The 23,603-nt window shown below is 38.0% G+C and overlaps 1 protein-coding gene across 2 annotated transcripts; it reads right to left on the bottom strand.

Annotated features, from left to right (window-relative positions):
- Positions 1–6,992: 6,992 nt before the first annotated feature.
- Positions 6,993–22,157, bottom strand: LOC111321879 (signal recognition particle subunit SRP68). Of its 2 annotated transcripts, none has more exons than XM_088736730.1 (13): positions 22,025–22,157; positions 20,835–20,901; positions 19,181–19,294; positions 18,420–18,615; positions 16,451–16,533; positions 14,466–14,673; positions 12,623–12,862; positions 12,235–12,477; positions 10,881–10,975; positions 10,165–10,294; positions 9,004–9,079; positions 8,667–8,716; positions 6,993–7,339 (listed from the first exon to the last, which is right to left on the bottom strand). In XM_088736730.1, exons 1-13 carry the CDS (start codon positions 22,137–22,139, stop codon positions 7,109–7,111), a joined length of 1,848 nt encoding a protein of 615 aa, XP_088592856.1. In that variant the 5' UTR covers positions 22,140–22,157; the 3' UTR covers positions 6,993–7,108. The 2 variants fall into 2 exon arrangements, with proteins under 2 accessions (XP_088592856.1, XP_022780603.2); XM_022924868.2 differs by having other exon boundaries at positions 14,466–14,670.
- Between the last annotated feature and the right edge of the window lie 1,446 nt (positions 22,158–23,603).

Below are 23,603 nucleotides of genomic sequence, written 5' to 3'. Positions count from 1 at the left end.
ACCTAGCGATATCATTTCAACCGATAGAAACTATAATCTTAGATGCTGATCATTGGTATCGCGATCTATACCATCAATGTAGATGGTATCACTGATTTTGGCAGAAGGTATGCCACGTATTGTATCGCTTTCTTTCTTTCTTTCTTTTAGTAACACATTAGAGAACAAAGTTTATACGCTAATATCGATAGAATCTATCATGAATTGAGAATGTTGGGAAGTATTGACTCGGGGTGAAGTGAAATCTTGTGGTATTCATGACTTAGGTCGACTTTGCGGAATCCTTTGCAGCCATTCATATCAAACAACACATCGTCAATGGTAGGAATGACATGACGTTCTCAGTTGATAACTTAAGGGACTGCATGTCAGATTCTGATCTCGTTTGGTTTCCGGGGTTTTGGTACAACCACAATTTGCTAAACCCATGGGGTTGGGCCTTCCGCAACGTAGATGATGTTATCTTTCTCAAGGTGGGCAAGTTTCTCTTCTAATTGCTTCCTACAGTGAAAAAGATGCCACATTGCCGTTGTCCCACTGGTTTGACAGATTCCTCTATATGTACTCCTACTACTTCTCCTTTGTACTCGCTTATTCCATTAGTTGAACAATACAAGTCTTAAAGGAAGTCTGGTGTGCGAGGAGATAGACCAGCCGGTGCCTCTTCAATGGTATTAATAGCTTTGGTCAGGTTTAAATTCTGCGACAGAGGTGTATTTTACTCTTTTGTTTTTTGACAACTGTATCTGAGCCAAGCGCTTCTAAGAGAATTTCCGTTGGCACCAGAACTAATTAAATAAGGAGTAAACTCTCCTGTTCTAATGGGAATAACCAAGCCAGCAATCCAACGTCTAGCTCTCCGAGGCGGTGTGAAGTGCACTTCTGGGCTTATTTGCGAAGAGGCCCGCGGAGGCCTTAAAGTTTTCCGTGGCGCTCAACGAACTTTCGAAACGAACTTTCGAAACGAAAGACGGTTGCCGCAGTGGATGTGGCCTACGCCCCGAAACGCTAAGGTGGTGCCCTTTACGGCTTTAGCAAAAACCTCAAAGAACAGTTACGCCTGTTGAGGCCACAAGTGCAATAATTCGCCTCAAATGTAATAACTGACTCCAAATGTGATAACAGTTGGCCTCAAATACAATAACTGGCTCCAGACGAAAAAGTACGACAAAAGTAACTCTAAAACAAAACATATCTAAAGTGGACGTCACGAGTCACGTGATACTGGGAGAAAGTTTTTTTTGCATAAATTGATAAATGGACAATTTGATGTACTCATACTGAGTACACGGATATCCTATATTCCAAGTAAACGTAAGCTTTACGTGATCAAACCACGTATATCGGATATTGTTAAAAAGGGAATGGGGAATATAAAATTGAAGTAGGAAAACTGAAAATGGGGAATTAAGAACGACAAATTATTGATTTTCAATTGTACATCAGAACTGAAAATCTTTTGTTCACGTGGGATAGATTGGTGTCTACTTCCAATGAACTATTGAAGTTTTGAAAAGAATGCGAAAATTTATTTTGTTTTCAGGACCGTAAGAGGATCAAAGGATGAAATATTCATAATATGCGTAGGTGAGTCAAAATTCAAACTCCGAAGGCGTTTCTTTTATTTTTATCAAAGATGTTTCCTTTGGAGCTTAAAATTGAAAATGAAAGGGAATACATCAAGGTGCGCGGTTTTCAAGTAGTTTTAAAACGGATGATTTGTTAAATCAGAATATCTGTCAGCTTCTTACGGTGGATAGGTTCGCTCACATTTGGTTCGAGTACAAACACTAGTTCTTTTCCCCGTCGTCACGGGTGGTTAATTTATCATTTTCATTTCCAAAGCTATCACGTAACGGATATCGCGTTAAGCCGGAAAAAGATACTTCCATTTCACAGAAATGAAAAAAATAGGTTGAACAAATATTTTCTCGAAGCAATTTGGGAGTGTTCTCTCGAATTTGATGCAAACCCTCGGCTGCATCTCGGGTTTGCATAACTGTCTCAAATTCTCCTCCCCCCCCCCCCCCCGCGTTTAGATGAGGCTATATAAATCCTCTATTACCTAGTAGTAAATATAAGCATCCGTCTTGAAATTGCTGGAAAGGCGCCCACCTACCATATATTCCCTTTCCATTTTATAGTGCTAGGAATTTGTTTTCTTTGTTAAAAAATGGAAGAAGAATCTTGAAAGTTTGGATTTCGATTCACCCTGCGCATTAGTATTCTTCATTCTTTGATCCGAGCTTGATAGAAAAGGAAAATGATTCAATTCTTTCTAATCTATTGTTCTTTAAAAAGGATAAGTAAATTTGATAAAGCAATAGCGAAAGAATTCATTTCTTTTTAATAATTGACTATTTTCTACTTTCCCATTCTTAATTTTATGTTTTCATTTTTCCCCTTTCAATTTTCCATTTCCCATTCCTATTCCCGATTCCCCATTACCTATATCCCGTTTTAGTAACATTCCATGCATATCGCGACCGTGGGAAAATCTCATAAGTTCAAGATTTGTATATCACTAAGTTATCAACATTCTGTTAGTTAGTGCGTCCTTCACCTTCGTCTGTGAAAGAAAACCATTGAAAGGTATGAGAGGGTCTATTCATTATCAGCATGTAATAATGATCCTATAAACTAAAGAAACTATTTCAATAACTCAAAAAATAGTAGACCTCTACGAAAAAATGTCAATGAAAAGAAATGACTGAAAACATCAAAAAGAGACGAAGGCGAGATAATTCACAATGGAAGCATATTCAAATCATGCGACAAAAAACGATTTTTTTGCGAAGCCGCGGTAAACGAAAGTATTCTCCTGAAACTTTAGGAGACGAAATAGTTGAATACCTGGAAAGTAATACCCTCGATCACGATGGACGGATTCCCGCCATTAGAACTGGTCCCTGAATACGAAACTTGGGGCGATTACCTTTTATACATGATGCAGAACCAGACGTTTGGGGACAAGCGAGTTTACTCTAGATACAGCAGCAGATCTCTATAACGTCAACGTCCATGTTATCTCTTCTCTTGGTGTTGGGGCTAATCACACATTTAGCCCCTCATCCAGTATCCCTCTTACTACCGTCTATTTTGGCCACTTCACTGAAACTCAGGGAGAACATTATGTCAGTCTTACCCCGGGTGTTCAAAACAGTGTCGGTGGCTGTAATGACTTCATGGAGGGTGAGGACGACGGTGGTGATGCCATAACTGACGATGACCGACCTAATGTTATTGATGATGCTGACGATGTTGTGGAGGACGATGCCATTGCTGGTGGAGTTCGAGGCACAGACGATTCACAAGATCAGAAATTTTCGAACAGTGATGTTTTAAATATAATTATCAAACTAACTTTATGCACCTTACCTAAAAGGTGTGAACAGATTTATTAGATCAACGGTTGATAAGGTGCCTTGCCCCAGAGTATACATAGCAGAGCTCCCTGATCACGTTACGGTTATCAGCGAGCGGAAAATCGTAATGCCAAAAGGGAGAGGAAGTGGTACTGTTGTACGCCTGCAGCAAATAATAAGATCTCTGAAATGGCACTACGCATGGATGGTACTTGATAACGAGCATACATAGACTCAGGAAACCGCGTCATACACTTTTAACTATTGTCAAGAAGAGATGTTATGCGTTAATCTGCATGGTAAGTCTAGAAATTTAGAGCGTTAAAGTTTTAAGCTGAACTTGGGCCAGTCTTTTCTGTAAGGCTAGGCTACGCTTAAGAACTCTGCTAAAATAACACACTCCGTTTAAAAATAAGTACACTAACTACAGTACCGACATTCTTTAAAGGAGCACTCTTATGAAACCGCCCTATAATTTGAAAACCCGAAAAATTCAGTTATTTCATTATAATATGAATTTTTAGCGATTAATAAAGCCTTTTCAAAAATAATTTTAGTTGAAAGTCAATTCTAGGGCGAGAAATTACGATTTGAAAACCGTTCCAACATTAATTTTCGTAATCACGGCCAGGCTTATCTTCGGTCAGCGCTCACTCCCATTGTGACGTAGACTACTCAAAACACTGTTGGCGTCATTTTATATTTATACGGAAACCTCGTGAAATTTAGTGAAATAGTCTGAAAGGTAAAAGTTAAAGTCTGTTTACGAGCCTAGTGGCCCATTAGGCCGGTGCTTAACTCCGGTTTCTGTAGCATGAAGCGACTAGGAGTATTTCTACTCCCCCCTGAATGGTGCCAGTCCATCGCAGGGTTACCCCAGCATTAAATTGTCAGTACCCATTTAAACACCTGGGTGGAGAGAGGCACTGTGAGAGTAAAGTGTCTTGCCTAAGAACACAACGCTACGTCCCGGCCGGGGCTCGAACCCGGACCACTCGATCCGGAGTCGAGCGCACCGAAAACCTCGTGAAATTTAGTGAAATAGTCTTAGTTTTAGTGTTATAAAAGGAATATATACGATCAAAATACTGTTTTTGAAAATTAGCCACAAGCACGGCGCGTCAAATGAGTAATTACGTCACGCTCCAAACTCGCGCCAGTCTTCTTGAGTCTGGCAAGTGATTACGAAAATTAATGGCGGAACGGTTTTCAAATCGTAATTTCTCGCCCTAGAATTGACTTTCAACTAAAATTATTGTCGAAAAGGCTTTATTAATCGCTAAAAATTCATATTATAATGAATTAACTGAATTTTTCGGGTTTTCAAATTATAGAGCGGTTTCGTAAGAGTGCTCCTTTAACCGATTCCCTAAACTGACCAAAACTGTCCGCGAGAGTAGCGCTATCTGTTTTTACGCCTGAAAATGATGAAAACTGAGTAGAGAGACTTCCAATAACGTCTGTCTAGATACTCCCAATACCAATTTTTGAAATTTTTTTTCGTCTAAAATCGTACAAAAGCTACCCTACTTTATCACTGACTCAAGCTGTCGCTTCCTTCGGCATTTGTTAGGATTTTTTCCAGTACAAAATAACATAAAAGAAACGATTGAAAAAGACTTGAAGCCACCAAAAGATAGGTCCCGTGTGATGTTTTTTTCCTCGATAAAACGTTTGCGTTTTGCATACGCTCAAAAGAAATATGTCGCAAACAGCTTGAAAGCTTTAACAGCTTTCGACTGCTTGGCTGCAACATACCAGAAATAGCCGAGCTGTACAAAATTTTCCTTGACTATCGACATCACCACAAATGCCAAATTACAATTTCTGACCGCTACGTGACTGATGACATCATCAAATGCTGGTGATATGAACTTGATCGCTAAGTCCAAGTTTGGTCTTCATCCATCTATTCATTTATAAAATAACTGATTTTCCATGGTTTCCAACGACACCCAAAATATGTTTGCAGACTGAGTTTATCGCAAAACGTATGGTTTACTTTTGCGCCAATTATTACATTTGAGGCAAACTGTTATTACATTTGGAGCCAGTTAGTGACATTTGAGACAAACTGTTATTACATTTGTAGCCAGTTCTTACCTTTGAGGCAAAATGTTATTACATTTGAGGCAAACTGTTATCACATTTGGAGCCAGTTATTACCTTTGAGACAAACTGTTATTACATTTGGAGCCAGTTATTAACATTTGAGGCCAGTTATTGCACCCATGACCTCAACAACGGCTTCTTTAGGAGCTACCCCTTGCGAAAGTCGCGATCAGCAACAATGGTAGTGAAAGCATAAAAGTGTATTTTTGTTTACATGTGTGAAAGAAGTCAATGCGCCATTTGACTTCGTTTTAGAACTGCACGCTGCTATATTATTCTCAACGTTGTTTCTTATCATGTTGCAATACGTAAAATTATCTGTATGTGGGAACCAAAGTATTTTCTTGTTATCAGAAGGAACGATGATGGCTGGGAATAACAAAAGATCAGAGCAGGTTTTAAACCTTTGTTGTGATCAGCGATCGTACCATACAAAGAAAAATGCGCGTCTGTCTTAATAACCACACGTGATTACACTGTTCTCGACGTTGGTCATGCAATCGTTAAGTTAGCACTAACGCAGTATATTTGCAGTCTCTTGTCGTAGCTCTTTACGGAAACAAAATGGTTTCTCCTTTCAAGATAGGAGGAACGAGGATGACAAGGAATGGAAAAGATTAGAGTGGAAGAGCAGTGGACTGGAGCTTGTGATCCGCGATCCTAACATTCAAAAGAAAATGCGCGTTTTTTGTCGATACAAGCACACGTAATTACACGATCTCAAGGTCAGTCCTACAATCTTTAGACTATGTTAGACCTTGCGTAATACTTTGGAGCAGTTTGTTGCGGTACGCTAAACTACCTCTTGCTAGAAACAATATGGTTTCGAGTGAAAAATGATGTATTTGGTGAACGACAGAGGTATACTAGGAGATAAAGAACTCCGATTTGAATGTTCTCGTTTCTTTAGAGCTTGTATCTACAAATACAGGGGAAGGTAATCGTTCAATTTTTCACAGGGAAGCCTTACTCATTACGTTACCACATATCATTTATGCGAATATATATTATGAAGAAGTAACATATTACCACTTCTATTGGGGAACAGTAACAACCAATCTAAGCAAGGTGTGCTATTCAGTAGACCCCATTCATAGACTCAACCTTGCTATTTATAAAGCAATGATTCCTTGAAAACTGTCGACTGTCAGAAGCTCCTTTTGAGATCTTACATCCGAATATTATAATCCACAGGTAGACTAAGTTACTGATAGAACACAAACACCCGTGTAAACGCCTCCACGCGTCTTGCAGCTTGACAAAGACTGGCAGTGTGCAGTGGAAACGTTGGCACTAACGAATATCAATTCCTACAATGGGATTTTTCCCATTTCTAAAAAAGCCGTCTTATAACTCCTCCCTCAGCGTCCAAGTTTGATAAATCTCCGGCGGCTCTAGACGGTGATCTAAGAAAACGTAGAAGGTCTAGAAATAGATTTACTCTGTAAATCGAAGCGGATTTTGGGGTGCAAAAATCGTTCAAACTCAAACACTCCTTAAGCCAAACAAAACACGACCTGAGAAACATTTTTAACACAAGTGCCTTGGATTTTCTACCACATACTGAAAATAGACTACACTACAGTGGTAACCAAAATTCATCTAAAATTTGGTTCATCTCCAACAGTTATTTAGGGTCCAGAGCCCCACAGCCAACCCTTGAAATATCCAGCTAGTCCACCACTTTTCTTCTCTTCTACTCTGTGAGCCAGTGATGGGAACTTGACTTGATTGAGAGCCAGGTCAAAGAACAGGGGCTTGCAAGGTACTGGATTAAAATCTGGTGGGAATGAAGTAACCTGTGGCTTCTTGGTCGTCAGCGAATAGTCGGAAAAATAGTACTCCAATCGCTTACTAAGCGGCTAAGTAAAGAAAACATAAAAAATTCATCCACTCAGCTGATTGCTACGCAAAGCATGGTAACTCCATTCCTTAGGTGAGGGGTAAGGGATAAGAGTGAAGAAATATGGGTGGAGGGGAGGGGAGGCGAGGGGAGGGAAGGAGAGGAGAGGAGAGGGTAGGGGAGGGGAGAGGGGGTAAGAAGTAAAGGGACCGCGATGATACCAATACAAAGCAGGAAAATCCGTGGGAAATATCCACATTTCCCAAACATCTGCACAATTTTCTGTCCAAACAGTCTGGTGTTTTCGAAAACATATATTACTGGTGCGGTCTGTCTGTAGACGGAAGATGCAAAAAAAATAAAATATCTACCAACGTAAAAGCATGTGTCGGTCAAAATTAATGATGACCAGAGGTGTTTATTTTTCAAGAGAGAAGTCAGTTACGAAGATCTTCGCCCATACCAGGCTCTTGGTAAGTGGAGACAAAGGAATGAGCAGCCAAAAAAATTCTCACTCGCCCCGTTTTGTCCCGCTGTGGTGTTCCCTAACTAAAAGTAAGTAAAATTTTGATTCAAAGAATCATGATTTTTCGGGACCTTAATTTTGAAGACATTCATTTATTTATTTACAAAGATAATAAGACAAAAATTGCTATCTGATGACGTTGCATAAGTGATTTTCAAATGTAACACAGGAAGATGAAACATTACTGCTAAATTAGGACAAGTTTTAAGAATTAACACTATAATTTATCCTCCTTTGATTTACTTTTTTTTGTTTGGATCAAGCCCCGGTTGTTAAAGAGCGGATAAAAGTTAAAATCTGCTGCAGAAAACCCGGGTAACACTGCGTATAGTTAACTGACTGGTTCATCATTATCCAGACCACTGACTGAATAACACTCAATAGGCTTCGGCGAGATTTCACATGTGGATACTGATTATCAGAGGTGCGACAACATAACGGAAAAAAAATTATTTTTTTAATGGCGGAGTGCCCCGTAATTCTTCAAGCCGTCAAGTAATGCATCCACGTTTGATAGATTACTCCGAAGAAGATGAATCTGACCGACACTTTTTTTCTGCAGGCAAAAGTAGGATAGTGGCTAGAAAGCGCTATCAATTTTTTCAAACAACCGAACTGAAGCAAGTGGCCTGGGAAAAACTTATTCGATGGAAAGCGACTTCTCCGCTTTTTCAACAACCATGGCAAGTGAATGATTTATTTACTTCACACTGTACTGCCTTCCCTACTCTTCATCCCTCGGGAGCGGAAGTAAAGCAACCGAGTACGATCAATAATGTTACAATTAGACATTCAATACAAATCTGCACTTCAGTATTACCTTTTCATTCAAAGAAATATCTGCAACTTCATCCGATACATCTTCATTCTCTGTCAAAATAAGATGGATTTGTGGATTTGTACCGGAATCAAAATATTTTTCTCCCTTAGTGTGGCATCATATTTGAGCAACAGGACTAGAAACCAAAGATTAGTAAAAATCTGCGTAAGTAAAACTGTATTCCCATAAAAGATTACGATCCACCGAGGAAGGAAGGTGTCACGAAGTCGTCAGCTCGGCGGGTTCGATATCACAAACACTGTGAAGTCAACGCCACGCACGCTTGCCTACACAACAGTAAATGTCCTCCAATGTGTTGAACCATATAATAGCTTACCTAGGATGCAAGATGCATAAGCAGAACATTTGAAGCCTTGAGCTTGTGACAAAAGTTCTTGAAGACTGCTTATTACCTAAAAAAGGAATACAAAACAAAGAGAAAATTTCCATTAGATACGTAGAACTAAGGTGCGCACTAGTAAAGGGGTGCTCAGTTTATGTAAACAAATACGGCTATAATTCAAAATAACTTTTCCATGTTTCGTGCTTAGTACATAAAACTTTGCAACAAATGTAAAGAATTTAACTTTGCACTGAAGAAGGGCTAAGCCCAAAAGGTATATAAACTCCAATCTAAAATGTAACAGCAGTTGTCCACGTCTACTGAAAACTTCTTTAATAGGAAAAGGGACAGTACCTCAATATCACATTGACTTTTCATGCCAATAATTTTTTTACAAGAAAATAGAGGTAATACAAATTATTACCAATAAACTAACGGAATCAACAAATTTGGATATATCAACAAAGTTGAAATGGTAAATTGGCCACCGTAACGATTACAAAAGCTGACGTTTCGAGCGTTAGCCCTTCGTCGGAGCGAATAGAAGAATTGTACATTTTCTTGGAATGAACATTTCAAGAAAAATGTGAGAATTTAGTTTTAGGTTTGATATTTTCCCTTATTACAAGGGCCCTTGAAGGCCCATTTTCATGGCATAAAACTTCAGCCAAAAACGCACAGCCACCACAAAAATGGTAACAGTTCATAACCATATCAGGTAAGTATGATGCACGATCCTCGCAGTAGATAGCGCTATTTATGCAATAGCGAAAATCAGACCTGAAAAAAATCAGGCCTGTACGGGACTCGAACCACTGACCTCTGCGATACTAGTGCAGCGCTCTACCAATTGAGCTAACAAGCCAACTGGGAGCAGGCCGTTAAATTGGTTCGTAATAAACCCGTGAAAGTGATAAATGCGAGGATCGTGCATCATACGTATCTAATACCGCAGTTCAAAATATATGAACTTCATATATTTATTCTATCTCATATCAGGTAACTTTTGTACTGTGAAAATAAGACGGCAAACCGTGCACCTCGATTTTCTGGTCTTGCCAGTTTACTGACAAAAGATAGAGAAAATGGATTGAAAGACAAACAGAACGACAGATTATGATGACATTAAATACAAAAGAGAAAATCGAGACAGACCTGCACAAGCGAGTTAAATTCTTGGAAATGAGTGATGGCAGAGCTTGCAAGGATCAGAACATGGTTATACAGTGACATTGCTTCACGCCATTTCTTTCCAAGAAAGTAGGAATGGGCAACATATAAGCACCTGGAAAGGAGAAAAAACCAGCAGAAAGTGCTCAAGAGAGATGTATAACTGCATTATCTTCGCCCCCTCTTACTGGAAGTGCTTCTATATATATGTTACATACTCGATTGCAGTTGTTTTCTTGTTTTCTACATTCCTGCATTAAACTGACTCTTACTGGAACTGGGTTTTCCCTAATATTGCGCAGCGGTAGAAAAACCAGTCACTTATACGTACACTTTTAACTAATATGAGATCAAGAAACAGAAAATTTTTACTAAAAATAAATGATTTTTTTTAAAAGGAGTGACACAAAGTTTCCCGAAACAAAAATTTTGAATTTGATTTCAACAAAGATTTGTGGTCCAAATTTCATGTTTAAACTTGATAATTCAATCTTGACGTTATGTACTTCTTAGATATACGCTATCGATGGCTGCTTCATGGTGTTTTGATGCAACATTGTAAGTAAACGTGAACCTTACTCGTGTTTGATAAAAGGTTTCAATTATTGACTTTCTACTTACAACAAACCATAAACATTCAGTAACCCAACCAAACCCTAATCATCTAAGTAGCTGATTGAATTAGTTTGATGTACAAATACCTGTGGGCCTTACACTCCAATATTTGAGCTGCAACCTCCTTGGAAAACGATAAGTCTTGATCAATTTCTGGTATCTCAGCCATATCCGAAAGGTTCTAAAGAGAACAAGAAGATCAAATCGCTGAGTTTGATCCACTCTAACAAGAAAACACTAGAGGTCAGGATGAAATACTTATTTATTACTGGCTCACAGTGGTGCTACTTATTTCAGAATCGCACAATTTTTTTGTTCTAAGTTGCATCTCTTTCCCAATCAATGAGAAAGCAACACTACAAAAACAACCAATCAGAGTTCAAGGCTTGCTTTAAGTAACCAATCTTGATGCAGGGAAAAAGAAAGACAATGGAGGTGTTGTGTAAAATATTGAGAATTTTGGTCTCCGAAACGTTTCTCTTTCTTTTCATTTTTTCGGTTCTGCTTTCTTTTTTACAATCCAGCTGAGTTCAATGCTAATAAAATATTTGTACTGACTACAATCCTGTGTTTGGGAAGTTGACTCTTGTGATTTCAAAATGGATGTAATTAAGTGGCTATTGAACTTCATGTTGAACAATTTTGGCCTGAAATCATTCTTCTGATTTCAAATCACGTGTATAATTTCAGGCCGAATTGTACTCCACTAAGTTCAATTACCATTACATATCAAGACTAAGGGCCAAGTCCCACTAAGTTAATTATTTCTGCTCTCAACTTTCTTAAAATTTGTTAAAGGACCAGTCATTAATTGAGTAGAGGGGCGGTAATGGGTAAAAGGCAATCAACGGTAAGGAAAGATGGAGTCTGTTATACTTTTCAGGTTGAGCCGAGGGCAGAGAGCGTGAACATGGTGGTGAATATAAGCAGATTTGGAAAGTTACAATTAGATAAATAGCTGAAGTAGTGATGGCCATGTGAATGACGTCATTAATGAGTCAGCAATTTTGCAAAGATCCAGAGATGAGACAAGGGTGACACCCTGATTCACAAAAGATGGCAAATTAACTTTGGCTATAGCATTCACGTCCTTGGTTTCTGTATCATGCAGATGCCAATATTAACTCCATGCATCAAAAAAAGAAGGAAAACCTCATTTGTTACCCCTACAGATTAAAGGGGTGGAGGGGCATTGAAATTTAATCAAAAACTAAGAGAGGAGGCACTTGCCATTTTCAGGCTTATTCTAAGGGGATACTTGCATATCCAGACAACCAATTGCTTGTATCACAGTTCCGTTTGTGATTGTAAATCAATACTTTGCATACAATTATGAGCAATGTACAATTATGAGTGATGTTTGGGAGATTCTTGTAATGTGCATTGATCATTAACATTGATCAGCTTTGAGAAATGGCCAATAAATAGTAATTATCTTACCTGCATTATTATGTCATATATTCGAACAAGGTCCTCTGGCTTTGAAAGCCGTTTGACACTATCTACTGTTATTTCCTCAGCAGCATTCTGAAGAACTGCTGGTAAACTGCCTTTCATTGACTCGGCCATTAGCAAGGTTCTTTCTATTGTTTTACTCAGGCGGATAAAAGTGACATAATTGTGAAGAAACTGCATATTTCCTGTTTGTGTCTCTAACTTTTGAGACCGCAGCTTGCCAGAACCCTATCAAATTGAAAGCACATTTGATAATGATGACATGGCTTTGGTAACTGAATGAATATAGTTTATACCACAGACTAGTCTCAAAAGATTGATTAATATTGTAGAAAATAAAACTAATGCAAAAGAAGAAACAATTGTAACTCACTGTGTCTCCCTTTAACTCATCTTTGATTGCTTGCAAGGCATCCTTGCATTCCATGAGTAAACTGTCATACAATGTAAGCTTGCTGTCTAAAGTATCAGCTCTCTCTAATTCTCTGGCGCATTGTTGGGAATGAAGTATGAATGAGCGAACTTTCTCATTCTTGACTGGGACACAACGGCCACACCAGCTCACTTCTGTCATGGCAGCTGCTTCTCTTTCTCGTGTTTGAGCAATAACTTCCTGAATGTAGAAAATCATGCATGTTTAGCAGTAAGGAATGCAAGAATGCAGGAGGTGAAAACGTAAAGTCACAAACAACAGCCTTTTTTCTGCTATTTTCTCCTGGAAAAATCACACTTCACTATGGGCACTATCTACAAAAAGGAAATTTCTAGGTACTGTAAATGCCTATGACAAAGTACTAAAACTAAAATTAATGAGTGATCAAGAAGAATAAAGTTTGGAACTGAACTTTACAACTTTATTGAAGTGCTACATCTCTCTACCAAAGCTATGATCAAATGCCATATCTGACTAGTGGATAAGTGGTGTTACTTCTGACCTGGCCACAAAGCCACATGTTGGCAGCAAAGAAAATCATAGAGAGTTGCTTGCTGCTCATAACCAAATTTAATAACAACTGATTTTAAAAACATAAGCATTTACATAAGCAAGAGATTAACATAAGCAAGAGTTACTTTTTTGGATTGGTGAGTTGAAAATGGTCACTTAATAACTGATGTTTGCATTTTTGTAAAGGAAAAGAGCATCTACTTTCAAAAGATTTCAGTTTAGATAAGTTCCAACACATATTTTATGGTCTATTGCCACTGGTGTCTGAATGATTGTTGGCAAAAATAAACTGCATTGGTGCCACGCTTCCTGTAATCTCCTTCACAGCGGAGACTAAACATTGACCTGCTTGCAGGCTAGGACTGTGCTAATTGCAGTTCCTTTTTCAGAGACAAAATCAAAATCATTCAGTTACAGCTTCTTGCCTTAAAAAGATCCTTCCACATAATTTTGCAGTGAGAAGCTAACCAAGTACACTAGCCTCTAACCAAATACATGTTTTTGCTCAACTAAGTGACAATGTATTGAATAACAAGAAAAGTATCATATTTCAATGGCATTTACAGGGGCATAACAACATAAGCTCCTCATTTGTTAGCTGTCTAACTGGACTTTGCCTGGTGCATGCAGAACACATGATAAAATGCAGATAATTTACAATGAATTAATGTGTGAAGGGGGAAGTTTATGGTAGCTAAAAGCAAATTTTATTGATAAAAAACATCTAAGGAAAATTTACCACCAGTAGCAAGTTTTCCCTAAAAAGAAAAAGCTTTTGTCAGTGATAATTTCGTGTTAGGCCTAAAGCTAATAGGGTGTGCGTTGTAAATGAAGGAGTGGTACACAAAACACCTTTTAACTTGTAAAGGGTAGGAAAATTCAATCCCAACAGATCATAGCAAAGAAGTCCTGGGAAAGGACATGAACCATTTCACTAAGGTAGATAAGCTCACAATTCTTGTTAATGCCATAGTTGGTGTGGATCAATGTTGGGTTGTTCCATCACAATACATCATGGTATCCTACCTTCCTGTCATGATCAGCATGAGGGATGACACTGATTGGTGCAAGCATACCCAAATTCTGTGATCCGATTGGCGCATTATACATGACAATCCGATCAGAGTGAGCAACACAGCTCTCTTTACAGTAACATAGAGTTTTTTTTTAAATAGAAAATAGAAAAAAAAAGAAACATTTGTGTTGAACACCGAAATGTCTACTTGATTTGCACTTAGTTAACAATGACATAGTACTGTGTGCCACTTACATCAATTTTGGCTGTTAGCACTGGATCGTGTGTTCCACTTCCAGAAGCACTCCACCTCAACTGCATTAGATCGCTGATGTCTGTGGTTCCCTCACTAAGATTGTATGCACAGTATCTGATGTTTGGAGTGATCTCTTCAACTCTTTGAAGATACATGCTGCATTGTTCCTCTGAGAAAGCCCCAGCTAGTTTTTCGTAGATAGTCCTACTCAATGTAAAATGGGCAAAAATGTTGAAGATCAGTGCGCTTGTAGACTAAATACTACAGGCCCCATAAAGATAATTTTCACATCTTTGTTAAGGTTACTTCCCACCTGTGAGTGTCCTTTGGGGAAAAATTTGTCATGATCCCTGGAATGTTTTGTTAAAATTGCACAAAAATTGGTCAAATCTACACACTCTATAAATTCACTTAAAGTGTAGGTATTCCTCTCAAAATTAAATGTGAGATTTTAAAGGTTAAATTCTTAAAGGTTCGCAAAAAACTAGTGCCACACCAGGAGATTCTCTTGCCTACTGAAACCGCAAACCAATGGGACAATGGGACCTCCTGACATCAATAACAAAGGATCAAGATTTTCCCAGGAAAGGTAATGAATTGCAGATATGTTTGTTATATCTCCATTACTTACTGGAGTGTTACGGCACAATGACAGGCAAACTAAAAACCCGCAGTAAAAATGGAAAAACCAGATAATGTGCTGGGAGACAAGACAACAAATTGACAGACCACTTTCAAAATTATGAATTGAGACAATTGTAAATGTTTTTGTATCAAGGCTGGTACTTGCATGAATAAAATAAACCTCATTTTTAACTTAATGTATGATAAATTTGGGTTTGACAGTGACTTCTTTGAAACAGATGGGGATGCTCGTCGTCTCGCTTAGGGGTGTAAATTTTGGATTTTGGTCTCGCTTAGGGTGTTCCAGGCAAAGTGCCACTATTTTAAGCCGCCAAGGTCTCGTTTAGGGTTCCGCGAAGAAATACAGAATTACGCAAAGAGAAACAGAAGTAAAATTTTCTTTTAACTTGTTTTGTTTACTGTATTACCTTAACATTAACTAGTTTTCTATTTACGAAGTGCCAAAGAGACAATGCATGAACATGAGCGTTCTCTTTTAGGGGTCAAAATTTGCTTAGCCACGCCCAGATGGTCTCCTTTAGGGGTTAAATTTAAAATTTCTGATGAGCATCCCTGTCTGTTTCATATGGGAGTTCCCCCCCCCCCCCTGGGCTTCTTTGTTAGAAATCTGGACGCCAGCATGGGGCTGAGTACCAGTTGCTTTTACCACATTTTTTTTCTTTTCTGAACAGAATGGTACTCTTCTCTCTTTTTTGGGCCTGTTTTGTTTTGTTTTTTTGCCCAAGGACTTTTTTCTGCACTTGAATTTTCCATGAGCAAACATTTTTCGACAGATTTTTGTAAAGTATGCGATGTAAACAAAATATGCAAATAATATGAAGAGGAGTGGTTGCCGCAAAAATTCCCAAGGGGGGTTTGCAAGATTATGACACCTCCCTGATTCTTAATTTTTATTTGAAATTATGCTTTTCTAAATAACTTGGATGCTTTTCCAGATTTAATAATTGTTTTTTTGGAATGTTAAGTAAAATGTTTGACTTCAATTTAATCAAATAAAAGAAAAAAATGATTTTTTGACATCTGAAAGTGGGAAGTAACCATCTTAGCATTGGAATTCTTCCAATGCTAAGATCCTTGGAGATAACAGGGTTTTGCCAGAACAATGATATCAGCATTATATAAAATATTTAAAATAGGATATCAGGCTTGTCAACATAAGCAGGCAACTAGTGTATTTCACCCTCTACTTTGAAAAATGCACCAGTTATTCTGAAAGCTTCTGGCTCAGTTTCAGCATGGAAGCATGACATTAGATGGAAATACAACTGATCAGTGTTGCCTACTTTGCTTCACAGTGGGGTTACCCAAAATGTCTTTGACAACCCTGAGATAAACTTACTGGGCATGGCCAAATAATTCAAAAGCCTCCTTCCAATTCTGCAGCTCAAAACTGACACTGCCTTTCATGTAAGAAGCATAAGCCTGTTCACAAAGAAGATTAAATTTTCCATGAGAAAGAAAGCTGCAAGAACAGTATGTAAGACAACAGCAGGACTCCACTTACAGATCATAACAAAACAGCAAGTACAAAAAATGGAGATGTGCTCTGTCAAAATTAAGATAAGTATCCACTAGAACATTGTTGAAAGAAGGTGGGACAAAATGGCTGGATACCCCAACCCATTTAGGTCAGAATGATTCTTTATTATGGGAAGGGCTTTCTCCACCAGTAGCTAAAGGAGTAGGTGTCCACATTGGAGAGGGGCCCATTTGATAGAGGTCACACAATGAAGGCACTGAAGACACACTGACAGTTCTTAAGTCTCCTGTTACTAAATAGGTATATACTGCATCTGAATGTGCTAATGCAGTCAAACCTGTACTAAACAGCAGTGTATTTAGTGGTCACCCTGGGTTGGTTGTCAAAGCCCCACTTTTGGTTCCCCTTAATCACTGTAATTTTCACCCCTGAGTGAGTCCCAATAGCCTGTTTGTATTATCTTCTGCCTGCATTGAAAGATCGCTTAAAGTGGAACCACCCAATAAAAATAATCTTTTAAGTAAAATTTTCTCCAGGTTTTTCTTCCAAAATCAATGATATGTTTGAACTGGGTTTTGTACATGAAGTGGTCAATTATGTCCTAAAGTGATATTTTTCATTATGTATCAAGAAGTCAACCTACATGTATTAGGCAGTCCTCCCACCTTTCCCATAGTTCACCATTTAAAACAGGTTTGCCTGTATATAGTTTTTTGTATACAGCACAGTCTTGCAGAAGCTCAAACAAAAAAAAGGTTGCTTAAGGATGTGGTAGACCTTTGCGGGCTTCCTTTGCAAAAAACAAACTTAATGCGCCATTCAACTACAGCTGTATATATCAATGGAAAGGTTATGAAGTGCCCTATTTGGCAAAAATTATTTCATTTTAACAAGATCTAATTGTAAACCAAATGGGGTGCAACAATCCAAAATGGACGATGTTTCTTTGAGTGAATTAATTGCATATCAAATCTGACCACACATATAAAACTTCTGCACAGTTTCAATCCTGAGGGCTTGGTCTTCAAAACCATTGCTGTGCAATTTACCTGTCAAGTTTGCAGATCAAAATGTTACCCAAATATATTACATTGAAGGCCATAATTTGTTGAAAGAAGGCATTTTCGTGTAACAATGAAGGTTTCTTTTTGCTTCCAAAGTTTTCCCAACAATTCATGCCTTTGGGTGGAGAAGTCAAGTTATGCCAACACTCTGAAAGGCTTGTAATGCCGACCACCACTAGAAAAACAGAAGGGCCCTGTAGAGTCTCAGGAGACTCTCAACAAAAACATATTTTGTGGGAGGATATCTAACAGTTACCTGTGACAGATCTTTTGTTCAATTTTGATTCCAAATCTTTCTTTTTCAATTAAAAGAGTGGCTTAAGCATACCATGGCAAAACCTAATGGTTACTGATAATGCAAGCAGTGAAGATTACCTAAAAAACAAGTCTTGATCTGTTTTGTTGAGATTCTTTCACCATACTCCTAATTTCTTTACTTCTTGTGTGGACAGCTAGTGAGTTGACCATATTTTCCTTTAGGTTCTTATTGGCACCTTATGAAAAATTTCCCCATGCTCTGATAGGTTCCATGATTACTTTGATTTTGATCTTTCAGCAGTTGTTTGGAAAGCCCCCCTTGTGGTGATGTTAATTTAATTTGTAAGGTTACCTCAAAAAATTAAGTGATATACTGTAAGCAAGCAACCCTTTAAAAGTTGATTGTCCTATTTATGAAATAAACTTTGTGTAAAACTAAGTGTTACTAGAAGTGCTGGAGAACTTTTTAAGGGTATGCAAACTTTCAATCGATAAAAATGTTGTACCTGGGCCTCAAGCTTTGTTCTGGCATCACAGACATCACCAGAACAAAGCTCTTCTAACTGAGTAGCATGGCTTGCAGCCTTACGAAGTCTTCTAATGTAATGGAACTTTTTGCGTAGTTCAGTGTTGGCCAATAGTTTCAACTCCATTGCATGGCTCCAAGCTCTCTCTGCATCCATTAAAGGAATATGTAAATACCTTGAGAGAATAGAACAGAGATTGATGTAAAAGTTCAGGAAAATAACACTGTTCTGTGTTTGTGATGAAGTTCCCTCCTCTGTGCACCTCAATCCAATCTAAGGTTCATACAGATATGGGCTCATTTCTTTACCATCAATGACTTCCACTCTTGCATTGGTTTTCAGTTTTAAATTTTGTCAATGTCAGAAGAAATGAATCCAACAAGAAAATAAATGCTCAAAAGTTGTTTCTAAATCCTCATAAACCTGCCAATATATGAAAAAATATAATTCCTTTTTCATATTCAACCAGTCATTATTAAATAGCTACTTGTACTCTGAACTTGTTTTGTGTTTGCTAAATAAAGTTTACAAAAAAACTGTTAAGATTACAAAAGAAAGAAAAATTTCCTTCTTAAATGGGACATAATAGGCCTGTGGGCATTACCAGAGAAAAATGTGAACATTTAGACAATTAGAGCAATAACACTAGCTATCATTATAGGATGAACTTATTGAAAAGAGAGCCCTAAGGAAATATTGTTAATAATGATATGAACATCAAAATGAACTGCGAGACTTACTTGACATCTTTCAGCAGTTCCTGTGTTATTTTCTTTGCCTTGAATGTATTTCGCGAACCATGCTGAAAATTCAAAGTCTTGTACAATCTTCTCAACCTCCGTTGACAATATTGCCTGATAAGGATTGAGGATCAGCAATGATCAGCTAATTATAAATAAATATTACATCATTTATAAGTTGCAGTTCACTTTGAACTTCTCACACCCTATTTGTAACTGCCCATCTCTTTCCATCTTTTCAGAGAACTATATACATCAAGTAAATTTTAAGCAGCTCAGCACACTTGCCATTGTTTCATAAATGAAAAAGGGGGAGTTGCTTCAAAGGCATAGCTCAGAGTTATCCTTCTTTATCAGAATTACTGTTAACATTGGCTTATAAACTGCATTCACAGATAAGCTTCAACTTGAGTTTGGTAACTCAGATTCAGAAAAAGTTTTTTAAAAGAAAAAAAAAAGAAATCGCTAGTAGAGTCCTGAGAAAGTTTCTTTATTTTGGTTGTTTCACTGAATGTACATACACATTAAGTCACAAATCCTCACCAATAATGTCCATACTATAGTATGGACATCAAATCTACTGACTTACATGTAGACTTCTGTTTAATCTTACTCTGGTATTGTTCAACCTGTAATTTTTTTCATTCCTGTCAGATTTTGATTTAATTGATTTACTCACTTTCACCAGAGTGTGGTGAGGGTCGCACAACAGAGCGAAGCTCCTTATTAAGTGCGCCCTATATCCCACCCATCCCACCCCAGGGGAGGACATCCATCACACAGTAATCTCGTGTGTGGGAAATTAACGTCTCCTACCCCACCCCTGCAGGAGACGGGACCTCCATTTATTCGTCCCTATCCGAGAAGACTAGAATATCTAACCATTTCTTGATGTTATAGAAAGGTAGCAAATTCTTCTCAATTATTTTTAAGACCCTGAGTGTTGGTCCGGCCGGGGCTCGAACCCTCGACCTCCCGCACAGCAGTCCAGCGCTCTATCCATTTGAGCTAACCGGGAGGCGGATTTTCAATAAAGTTTTACATAAAACAACAGGAATTTTCATATTTGTTCCTGTGCTCTAGCTCAGTAGCCAGACATTTGATCAGAAGAAGGGTACTGATCACAATAATTTTCTTCACAGTACATGGCAAGGTTCCTTGAACAGTAATGTGATGCTGAGGTGACCTTAAACCATTGATCATATTATTATTTCATCACCATGCTATGACATCTCAACTTTGAATGTCTTATTTTCCAAGTTACTGATTTTAATTCAATCCTAACATCAACACTGACTTTCCTGTTAAGAATTCTGGTATTCCAAGACATAGAATTTGGGGCAGCGCCTTGCATGGGACTTTATGTCCCGTTCGCGCCTTCCCTTTTGGGCGCAGTTTTATCTCAGTTTCTCTTCTGTTTTCTATTTGTTATTGTATTATTGTACAAATTGTTATTGTTATTGTATTATTGTACAAATTATTGTTCAAATATTTATCTGCTATGCCTAATAAAGTCATTTAAATTAAAAAAAAAATTAAATGAAAATTAAAATACATACATACATCTTAAATATATATGTACATCTCTGTTAAAAAAAAACTAAAAGTTTTATCACAAAGATTCTAGTGAACCACAGAAACAACAGGACAGTACCTATATCTCTGATAATCCCCATGACGTAACCCATGTTGTCCTTGAGCATCTCTAACCATTGGAAGAACTTGTTTTCACAAGTTAAAGAAATATTTCATTTATTCAACAGAGATAGAATGTGTTTTTCTTGGAAGTAAATATTCTTCCAACCAAAAAAAAGCATAATGAAAATAGCCAGATAAAACTGGGGAATATCATTTTAGCATATATATCCAAAAAATGGCTGATAGCATTGAAGGTGAATCTGAATATCCTTTGCTATTCATCTCTGCATGGCTCACCCAGAATTTGCACCTGAAAACATTGTAATAATCACAGGTTTAAATAATCACAGGTTTATGTGCTAAATTGTCCTACTAGCCACCACCACTTCAGTGAATAGTGGTTAATGAACAATCTCATGATGGAATATGCCCTGCTAGAACTAGGCAAAATCCAGTGTTATACATCTAGTGATGCTCATCGGTGTTCATCAGTGCTCATCAGTGAATAGTGGTTAATGAACAATCACATGATGGAATATGCCCTGTTAGAACTAGGAAAAATCCAGTGTTATACATCTAGTGATGCCCATCAGTGTTCGTCAGGTGAATTCTCATACAAAGAACACTTTCATAGCAGGGCTCCCATGCGCATGTGGGGCAGAGCCCCATACCCATTGGAATATGGTCAATATGGTGCAATCTGAAGGTACATACCTATGTAGATGCCTTCAGATTGCACGGGTAGGATAGGGAAGACTATCAAAATGAAGGAGGGGTGTCTCAGGCGAGTCTTGGCAAATGCACATCTTTTATGTTATCATTAATATTACGAACTTGGGAGCTCCACTTTTAGGCTTGGCTTAAATCTATAAATTAGATTTAAGTCACAAAACCTCAAAACCAGAATGAAAACTCGATTACTAACTTCAAGTGAAGTTTTGCAAACAATTTCCTAGCCTGGATATAATTTTACAAGGTTGATTTGTCTAAACAATTGTGTTTTTCATAAGATTTAAGGTTAATAGGTTTCTTTCTGGCTTTCAAGAGAAAATTAAACACTGAGGAGAAAAAAGCCTTTACCTAAAGATACTTCTTATTAACGAAACCGCCATGTCCATTACTAATTATTTAACGAAGGCTCGCACGCTGGTTCTCTCATTTGGCTGTAAACACTATTCAAAAGTGAAAATTAAATTGTAAGGATACTTTCCAAACACAGAATAGTTTGTTGTGGCTCAACCTCGTTTGATGTTTCCACCATAATCTCGTCAGTCTCTTTGTCAACATTAACTGCATCACTCACAACTCCTGTCGTCGCCATGTTGAAGTAGAATGAAAGCCTGACGTGGCCAGTCTCCAACCTACCGGTTAAAGGTACAACCGAGGAGTACTAGGTATGAGTTTGTAAACTTACACTTCTCCCAGTTTCAAGTTAAAGTTGGAAAGAGACATTGTACCACGAGACTAACGGCACAAATTGACGATGACTGCAAGAAAAGTATGGACAATAAAATATACTAATTTGGTGTTTTCTTAGAGCGGGGAAATGCGGAAAAGTGCACGACGCATAAATTATGACTGATTATGCAATTGTCACTCGGTGTTGGCATGCAAGTGCGGCTTCGGTTATCACCCTTCAACAATCAGCAAGAATTACTTTTGACCAAAACACAGATTGCACCTAAAGAATATCAAAGCACCCAGTGATTTAATACAATAAATGAAAAGAAATCTTTCTTCTTAAAGTAGACTGAGCTGTTTTTTGTTCCCTTTCCCTCACTTTTTGCGACATCGTCTCATGTGAATGTATCATTTTTGTGGCTACTGCCTCCTTTTGGAGGTGAAGGGACATATGCTAACGAGATGAGTGATTGAGTGAGTGCAACAACAGGATTCCGATCTTGACCCAATTTTGACTCGACATCTCCCCGTGCTACTTATTGTTTTTTTTCGGAGTATCTTAGTAATTCGATATTTGTACTCACGCAGTTGAGTTCTCTCCTTTTGTGATTTCTGAATTTTATTTATTTATTTACTCAAATTCAATTACACAGATAATCAAAACGAAAACAAAAACAAGGAGTTCAATATATATACAAGTATAAAAAAGATATATCTGAGTAATTAGGCCAGCGAGGTGGAGTGTGTTCCGAATATAGTGCGATATGGAGTGCGTGCCGAATCAGTAGAGTATGTGTTAGACCATAGTAATAGACCAGCATGTTGAACAGAGTAAACTTCTGTCTCTTTGAATCGATAAATGGCTGATTTCTACTATTTTTCCAAGCCTTTATAGTGGCAATAACTCGACTTTTCCCGACGACCAGCTAAGAAGAGGCTATGAAATTATACCGAGAGTACAGACTTGAAAAGCACCACCTACCGTTCATCAAGCGGCAGCATGTGATGTAGAAAATGGGAAAGAGACTGATGTAGAATGCTCTATGCAAAGCAGTTCTTTGGATTGAAATTAGCCTGTATAGATCCTTAGTAGGGTTTCATATGGGGTTATGGGTTTCCCCTACTCTGTCACCTTTAAAATTAAGTTTCCCGGGAGACCACGTCTCCGATTACGTAAATCACATCTTCGATTGCCGTATTTCCAGCATGGTTGTCCTGATAGTGTAGTGGTCATCACACCTGACTAGTAACAGAGGGGACGTGGGTTCAAATCCCGCTCAGGGCAAATTTTCTTTTCAAACATTTATTCTATTTAAGTATGATTTTTTGGGGTGTACAGGGTCAGGGTTTCCCTCGTATATAGAATATATATATATATTTAACA

The sequence above is a fragment of the Stylophora pistillata genome, chromosome 10 (assembly GCF_964205215.1).
Source record: "Stylophora pistillata chromosome 10, jaStyPist1.2, whole genome shotgun sequence".
In the NCBI taxonomy this organism is placed as follows: Eukaryota; Metazoa; Cnidaria; class Anthozoa; order Scleractinia; family Pocilloporidae; genus Stylophora; species Stylophora pistillata.
Note: the sequence above shows the minus strand (reverse complement) of the source record. Positions and strands in the feature narration are given on the sequence as shown.

Bases quoted from the DNA above. Each gene is read 5' to 3' on its own strand.
- LOC111321879 (XM_088736730.1), bottom strand. From the start codon at position 22,139: ATGGCGACGACAGGAGTTGTGAGTGATGCAGTTAATGTTGACAAAGAG. The intron at 16,534-18,419 runs GTACAACATTTT...CTTTGTGAACAG, and splicing joins GAACAAAGCTTGAGGCCCAG to GCTTATGCTTCTTACATGAA. The intron at 12,863-14,465 runs GTAAGTGGCACA...TTCTACATTCAG, and splicing joins TGCTAACAGCCAAAATTGAT to GAAGTTATTGCTCAAACACG.